This window comes from Metopolophium dirhodum, chromosome 1, assembly GCF_019925205.1.
Source record: "Metopolophium dirhodum isolate CAU chromosome 1, ASM1992520v1, whole genome shotgun sequence".
NCBI lineage: Eukaryota > Metazoa > Arthropoda > Insecta > Hemiptera > Aphididae > Metopolophium > Metopolophium dirhodum.
Window position 1 is genome coordinate 88,541,860 of NC_083560.1, and position 9,011 is coordinate 88,550,870.

The window sequence follows — 9,011 nt, forward strand, 5'->3', positions numbered from 1 at the left end:
ACAATGAGTATCTCGAGTATGTGATGATTTGTGTTTAATAAACTGCTATAGTAGGATTACAATTTTAACTATTTTTAAATTGGAATTTTGTTTTATTTTACAACAGCTCTAATAACGATAAGATAACCAGATAATGTAATTATTAAGGTATTTAGTTCGATGAAAAATGTAATTTTACTTTTATTCTGTAACTAGACCCGTACCAAGTGTGTGCATTATCCATGTATGTCTGGTTATTAAATACTCCTTTAACTTGTAATTTTTTTTTAAATATGAATAACGCTGAAAAGGTTGAGTTAGTTTTAATTTATGACGAATGCCAACGTAATGTACGCCTAGCCGCTATGACGTATGCCGAACGATACCCAGAAAGATACCATCCACCTAATTATGTTCAACGACTTTTACAAGGGTTATCTCAGGAAGGAAGATTTCCTGGCAGACAAATGAACCAACCAAGGCGTAGAGCAAATATGTTTGATGACGATACAGAATTAACTAACATACATAAGAGCTTATCCACTTCAATTAGGCATGTTACTCGCGAAATTGGGGTTTCATATGGTTATGTCCAAAAATTTCTTAAAAAACACAAAATGAACCCGTATAAAAACAATTATGTCCAACATTTGCTTGCAGGAGATTCTATTCGTAGATTGGAATTCATAGCTTGGTTCAATATTATATTTTATGATAACCCTTTAATTGTCAATCACATTCTTTGGAGTGATGAATCAAAATTAGTATTTGAAAATTTTGAGATCGACATTGCAACCGCTCAGGACAGCACACGAATATTCACCGCACACCAGTGGCTTCGAGAAACGCGAGCTACACAAATCTAATATAAAAAGGAGCGAAAAGGCTCGAAAATGGTCGAAATTGTGTAAAAGCGCTAAATTATTGAAAATTTCAAAAATCTGCGAAATAATAAGAAAAAATGTGATAACGTGGCCGCGGCGACGAAATTTTTTCTCTGGTGTTTCTTATTTACTACATCACCCCTGTCAGAAAAAAAACAGAGACTCTTGCTGTTTTATAATATACTAGACTAGCTTTAAGTGAAACTCGGGGGCCCGTTGGACTCGCTGAGAGTGGATACCGATTTTGAGACAATGTCGTTGGAATAATAAAAGTCCCAACAGTTGTAAGACGACCGTTTATGATTAGGGATATGGATTGGAGATAAGGCTTGGCACTTTGGCCAAAAAAAAAAAGTTTGAGCGTCTAGCAATCCGTCACGAACGTTCTAAATGGATCGGCAGCGGACGCTGGATACGATCTCCAGGATCTCCTTGCGTTTGTCCGCTACTTTTGGATGTTAAAATTGTTAAAAAGTGTAGTCTATGCTGTATTCTATTGTCTAGCTATCAGTCATCAAATCACACAGGTAGGCAATCCGACTGCGGACCCCATTAGTAGCGTAGATAAGTCAATAATCAAAAATATAGATTATAGTGGGCCTATGAGACTCGCTGAATGCTATTACCGATTTTGGAAGTATAGTAGTTTGAGTTATAAAAGTAGAATCGCTGACAATATTCGAAGCGTATATCACCAGGTATTCAATCCACCTGCAGTGGATCGTGAACCCCGTTAGAAGCGTAGGTAAGTGAATTTTGGAGAATACAGTTTCTGTCGGTTAAAAGTTGAAAGTTTCATAAAGATTTGTGCTAAGGATAAGTGGTATGGATTGGAGATAATTCCTGCGCTTTTGCGGGTACGTTAAAAAGTTTGAACGTCTAGCAATCCATTACGAACGATGTAATTATGTAAATCATTAAATGAATGGGCTGGATTCCACTATGTAATCGTCAGTCGATGTGACTAACTTGATAGACAGTCAAACACGACTTTCGGATTTTCTACTTTCGTAAAAGCACAAAACTGGACCGTATCGTAGGTATGTCAACAACTTAACGGACATTTTTTGTTTTAAGCTTATATCAAGTAACATACATATTAAGTATATCATAGTAATTAGTATTATGTATTACGTAGTCGGTCTGCCTAACAGGGTGGCTGAATTACACTTACTGTTGCGAGTTACATCCAAAAGAATTTGAACAATCACAATTTTTTAAATAGTTGTCATTTTAAATTGCAACGAAGTGCATGGGATCAGCTAGTGTATATATATTAATTATAATATTATATACTTTTAAACTAATATTATGTACTCTTAGTGTACCTATATTGTACTACATTAATCATTTACTAACTCCTATTAATTCATATATATGCATATTATAATATACTTACCTACTTCATACATTAGTATATTACTCTGCTATATACATAATGCATAAGTCATAACACAGTAACAACCATTTATATAAAAGTAAAATTACTAATAATTTTTAATAAATAACTACCTATTATATTATAAGATATTAAATAAAAGGTAGAGTCAGTAGGTACATATTATATAAATTCATATAATGTAATATTAACAATATTAACCAACATAATATCATTAAACGCTTTATAAATAATAATTTAAAAAATGTTTATATACGTAAAAGAATCTATGTATAATAGATACAAGTGAAATATTTATTTGTTTAAATTCTATTTTTAATTATTAATAAAAATGTTTCGTATAGTACATTATACATAGTTACATCCGCCGTAGTAACAAAAGCTTTAATATGTTGCACTCATTTACTTGCATCATCTCCAACAATACCACATTAAATTATAACGACGTTGTTACTACAGGATTTTTCTCTTGATTCCAACTCTAATGAATTACTGTTTTTCTTCTTTTGGTTCTGGAGTTGACACACTATATTCCTGATTTATTTCATCAGGTTCCGTTGCCGCAATAGGTTGATGTGTTTCTACAATAGAGTCCACCGCTGCTGAATTGGGTTCCTGTATAGGTGTAATAGAGTCAGTTAATGCGCCACTTAGTTCTGCATTTGCTCCAGGTTCTGGCGTTTCGATAGGTTTCTGTATTTCTGCGATGCCATTTTGCGCTCTTACACTGAGTTCTGTTGATGATAACGTAGGTTTTGATACCGGTACACTGATACTGGTTATTTCTGTTGCTGTGGTGGGTTCAGTCTCTGCACTAGGTTCTGACACTGCATTTGGTTCCAGTATTGTTACATTAGGTTCCGTTAATACTTGACTAGTTTTAGTCACTTCAATAGGTTCTAGTGTTTCTGCAATAGAGTTTGACGCTGCTGCATTTGGTTCGTGTGCTACAGGGTCCATAGCTGGTTCTGTCACTTGAATAGGTTCCGATATTGAAATACTAGGATTTAGTGCTGCTGCACTGGATTGCCCAAGTTTGATGGGTAATATCGTTTGGTTTTGTAGCCATGTTTGTGAATGATTTTTAGTTGCTTCGGTGTATTGCCAGTAGCAATGCAGCATCGTCATGTACATTAACTCGAACACGATAGCTATATTAAACTCATAATTAAGTTGTTAATAAAACTCAGTAAGCCAATAATACTTAGGTTTGGGTAAATATTTAAAGTTGGCAAAAAATTATATTTTTTGAACCAACTTTATTTGAGCTATTTATTAATTATATATTATATAGATACCTACATACTTACCAAGAGCATGTATTATAAATTGAAAATATCTGACTGAAGTCCAACTTGAACTAACACCATGTATAAAAGAATATAAGGATTATGAATTATGTAAGTATAATTTTAAAACAATAATAGGTACAACAATAATAAGGCAAATCAAATCAACTTACTTAGAGCTGCGGAAAATAAGATGAAGTAAGTCCAAAACGCATCCGATTCCTGTTATGCTTAATGAGTTATGGATGTGATTGGTTATTCCCTAAGGAAAAGTATAAAATAGATAACGATTTGTTTAAAACCAACGTTATATTGTATTAGTTGCTATTAACTGTAATCAACAAAAATGCTACGTGTAAAAAACCTCATAAAAAAATAAACTCTAGTAAGAAAAGTTCTGATATCAAAAAGGGGCTAAGTAATTTCTTCAATTCATTATTATAGAAATTGTTTGTATTTGATGAAGTGCGATAATTTAATACAAATAAATTAACTTAGCTTGGCGGTTACTAAATATACAACTACAACTATACTCTGTTCAAAATAAGACCGGACCTCGGCGGCGACCAGTTTTCGTTCGCGACGGTCAGGCACCTCCCCCACCATAGATCACGTGTCATGCCGAGTCGCAGAAATAAGCCACGCCCATGCGCACAACTCGGCCGCCGAGGTCCGGTCTTATTTTGAACAGAGTATAAACATAAAATGCTGACATAAATATTTACATCCCTATTTTATATTTATACTAGCTGTCCCATCCGGCGTTGTCCGTGCAAGATTAATTTTTTTAAATCTTTATATAGAAACACGCTTCATATTATGTACCTTCGAACAATGTCAAGGAGATTTCAAACAACCAATAACTATAATATTATTAGACTGACATACGATGCACATTGTACTTATTCAAGCAGCCCGATCTTCCTTTGGCTGATAAAATGTAAATAATTAAAAACACAGTTGGCTGCACTGCTAAGTCGTGCACATGCACTAAATGTTGAAAAGAAACAACGTTATCGGTCAAATTGTCGTGGGAAAAAGAGGTCCAACCAGTACTATTTTGTGTAGTAACCATACTATCGTATCCACCAAGCTAAGTTAATTCATCTTTATTAAATTATTGCATTTCATCAAATACAAAAAATTTCTATTTAAAAAATTACATAGCCCCTTTTCGATATCGCAACTTTTCTAACTTGAGTTATTTTTTCTAAGGAAGGTTAGGTTTCCACGTAATGTTTTTGTTGAGATATCACTAATTTTTTTATTAAAATTTTGGATAGTATACTGTTTTTAAATTTTTTTTTTTTTAATTGGTTGAAAAGACAAGGTAATACATAAATATCAATAACAGATGTACATACACATATTATCAACTTTATTAAATAAGACATAAAGTGAACTTCTTACCATGTAAGTTACCAATAATTTGACATAGTTTATAAACAAATAAGTATTTATTAAAATATATAGTTATTTATTCATATTAATATTTTAATATAATTATACGTACTAGCACTGTTTGAATTATATTATTATTATTATTATTATTATTATTTGTTTAGTATTTATAATCGATGGTATTAGGTATATGAATACGGTGATAAAAAAAAATAAAAAATATAGTGACGCGTGGATATCAAAGCAGAAACTCAATGCTGTTGGCGAAGAAGATAAAATAAATGTATAGATGTACGCAATGAGTCGGCCGGCGTTACCCCCACTACCAAGAATTGTTTAACTAGCGATTTCAACCGACGTGCGACGGAAATAGGCAAAGCCTGAGATCATAGTCCGGTTCATGATATAAACAACATGGTATGATTGCAAAAGTCCAGATTTTGTCCAAGTCCGCGCAATACGTCACTTGCTTATTCATATTATCATTAAATTATTATTAGTATACATCTATGCACTTCTCTACGTCACATGCTTACCGACGGATCTGACAGTCAAAAACCTTGTTTTTATATCATGGTCCGGTTGAAAGGGGAAATATGGGCGGATCGCGGCGAGTATATACAACATATCAGTGACGGCTCGTGGTTTGGACGACGGGACGATCGCACCCCCTACTAAAATTAATTAAATGAAGAAAATTAATTGTATAATATTCTTAATTGTACATTTTTAAAAAATATTGCAAATTTTTAAATAGTAAAATAGTTATAAATTACCTACTAGTTACTACCTACTTTACATTTGTATATTACATTAATTGTCGTGTGCAAACTGGTTCTCTCGGATACCAGGAGCATATGGGTACGCCGTACGCATGTACACACAAGCAGTGTTTGGACGACCGGCAGCGTAGTCCGAACAATATTCGTATTACGCATGTATAAGCGACTAGCTGCAATCGTGTGCGTGCGGGTACGTTTAAGCTGCGTTCTTATCACGGTTTAAGATAGACTGGTTGCGCGTCGATCGAAAAAAAGTGGTAAGAGAAAGTGCTTACAAAAACTTACTAGCACATAACGCGATCTAGCGATCATATTCATAAGTTATAGTATATTTATTTTTAATAATAATTCCTTTCTGGACTGAATAATGAATGAATATGCGCTACGATTTTTTTATTTCACAAAATCACTTATTAATTTTTAATTATCAAATAAACCTTGATTCGTTGATTATTATTTAACTTAAACAGTCCTAATGACTAGCTACTAGTTACCTACTTAATTAATTAATTTAAACTGTATTAAATGATTGAGTTGTAGATTGAATGATAATCCTAGAGCTTTGTTCCTTCCATGTTGTGCTCATTCATTAAACCTCCTATTAGGTAAGTTTTTAGTTGTACTTAATTATTTTTTATGTAAACAACATGTCATTAATAATTATATGAATATTATTATTTTAGGAGATATGGCAAATTGCATACCACGAGCTATGACCTTTTTTGGAGTGATCCAAAGATTGTACACTTTATTTTCTGCTTCTACAGAGCGTTGGGAAATTTTAAACAAACATTTAAAATGTTTAACTTTGAAACAGTTGTCTGAGACTCGATGGGAGTGCCGATTAGAATCTGTAAAGGCAGTGAAAATGCAACTCAAATAAATAAATAATGCTTTAATAGAAGTAAGTGAATCTACAAAAATACCAGCAATTAAAAGTGAAGCTTTTTCTCTTGCTGAACATGAAATGTCTTATGAGTTTGTACTAAGTTCAGTAATATGGTATAATTTATTAAATAATATTAATAAAGTAAGCAAAACTCTGCAAAATGAAAAAATTTAGTTTAAATCTAAAAGAAAAAGTTTAAAGAAACGAATGTTTAGTTATGAAAGCTCTCCTATATTATGCTCAACAAATGAAGAAGAATGTTTTGTGAATGATTTTTTTTTACCAATTTTAGACCAAGGAATTGTATCTATAAATCAAAGATTCACCCAATTAGATCATTTTAACAATTATTTTGAATTTCTATTTGATATTGGTAATCTATCGACTGCTGATTCAGATATATTGTTAAAAAGTTGCCATGATTTACAGATTATGTTACAAATAGGGGAAAACATGGACATTAGTGGAGCGGAATTGTATGATGAACTTTGCCTTCTTTCAGAAATTATAGATAAAGGTACCTCACCTTTAAGAGTTTTACAAAAAATCCTTTGGAACAGTGTTGGTGATGTTTATCCTAATGTTGCTATAGCGTTAAGGATTATGCTCACATTACCAGTTACAACAGCAACAGCTGAAAGGTCATTTTCAAAATTAAAGTTGGTAAAATATTACCTTAGAACAACACTAAGTCAAGAGAAAACTACAAATTTAGCAATAATATCTATAGAACATGAAATAGTAGACGGATTGAACTTGGATGATGTTATTGGCACATTTGCTGATCTCAAATCAAAAAAAGTTAATTTTTAATTATCATTGTTATTTCTGTCGTTACCTATAATAAATAATTTTATTAATCTATTATAAAAATATACAGCAATTTATTCATAGATAATATATATATGTGTATGTAGCATTGGTAAAAAATGGTTATGTGAGGTACTGGTAACTGGTAAAGGTAATAGGTAAAAATACTTTACATATTTAATAAGGGTGCCCACAGAAGACAGAAATGTAAACGAGAGTGTGGGACCAATTTAAAAATAATACAGCATATACTGTAATGCTATATTTTTTTTCAAGTTATATAACTATTATTATTAAATAAAATAGGAGGTGGGCCATGACCTCCTTCAGGCTCCAGCAACCCTCTGCTGGCACCCTTGGTTTTAAAATGGGAGAGGTTACGGAAGTGTAATAATTGCCTTTCGGTTGAATGGATGAATTTTTTTTTTGTGGGCCCCGCTAAAATAGTTTTGCCCCTGGTCCCGCAAATTGTAGGGACGGCCCTGCTTGTAAGTAGATACTAACTAGTATTATCAAAAGTAAAGGAACCAATATTACCGATATGCTTCGTTAAAATTTAAAAATACATTTGGATTTACCTTACTAATTTCTACGCAAGACGCAACATCACATAATTAATTTAATGATAAACGTACATAGGTACACATGGGTAGGTATTTATAATTTAGGTCCTATAATATAGTATAGGTATATAGAAGGTATATAAAATAAGTTGCCGCAATTTGTATAATGTATCTTATCGATTTTGTCGCAGATTGTATAATGTAAAATTTTTTTTGCCGCAGTTTACATACAGCCACACAAATATTGGTAAAAATATGTTAATTAGAATTTTGACCCTTTAAGATCCACTCTATTCATGCCTAAATTAATCCTTATACATGATTTTAACATAAAAACGAAATACGATAAATTACCATTAATATTGCTCCGATGGCGTAACTGGCTCCAATGTAGTGAATTCGATTCATTATGTTCATAAACGTCATCACCTAGTGTAACGTTAGGTAGATAAGGTATACACAATAGGTACGTGTGGTTGTGGGATTCATCGACGGCATAACGACCATAAATTATATATATTATGATGTAAGACGATATGTTATATTATAGGTATATTATATACTTACCATACAAGCTACTGTTAGAAAGAGTATATATTTTTGGATAAATGCATTTTTAACGGAAAACTGAATCTTGACCATGATTGTAATAAAATAAAAGTATTAAAAAAATTAGTAAATCACTTGCGTTTACACACAATTTAAATATTAACAGTTATGGTTAGTATATAAATATTTCGATAACTATAGTTATTCGAGCCTATTATTATATATTTTTTTTTAAGTCGTTGGAATGAAAATTACTGTTTGTAACTACATTATTTCTTAACCCATACAGCATATTAATTATATCATAAAAATATCTACTGAATATCTTTATCCTGTTTTTAATATTAATTTAATGTGTTTCGTGTGTCTCAGATATATTTTGGATTCTGAGTGGAGTGTGGAAGCTAGTAGTTTTTTAATGGTGTTTATTTTTTATATTTATTTTTTTTATATCCTGTATGCAAAA

The 9,011-nt window shown here is 31.9% G+C and overlaps 1 protein-coding gene across 1 annotated transcript; it reads right to left on the minus strand.

Annotated features, from left to right (window-relative positions):
* Positions 1-2,751: 2,751 nt before the first annotated feature.
* On the minus strand, positions 2,752-8,638 carry LOC132934297 (uncharacterized). The gene is made up of 5 exons (XM_061000581.1): positions 8,564-8,638; positions 8,351-8,425; positions 3,725-3,813; positions 3,573-3,622; positions 2,752-3,413 (listed from the first exon to the last, which is right to left on the minus strand). The coding sequence occupies exons 1-5, from the start codon at positions 8,636-8,638 to the stop codon at positions 2,752-2,754; spliced, it is 951 nt and encodes a 316-aa protein (XP_060856564.1).
* Between the last annotated feature and the right edge of the window lie 373 nt (positions 8,639-9,011).

Excerpts from the sequence above, each read along its gene's own strand:
- LOC132934297 (XM_061000581.1), bottom strand. The coding sequence starts at position 8,638 with ATGGTCAAGATTCAGTTTTCCGTTAAAAATGCATTTATCCAAAAATAT. Across the intron at positions 3,814-8,350 it reads CCATCGGAGCAATATTAATG|GGAATAACCAATCACATCCA; the intron begins GTAATTTATCGT and ends ACTTTTCCTTAG. Across the intron at positions 3,414-3,572 it reads ATTTATAATACATGCTCTTG|CTATCGTGTTCGAGTTAATG; the intron begins GTAAGTATGTAG and ends AGTTTAATATAG.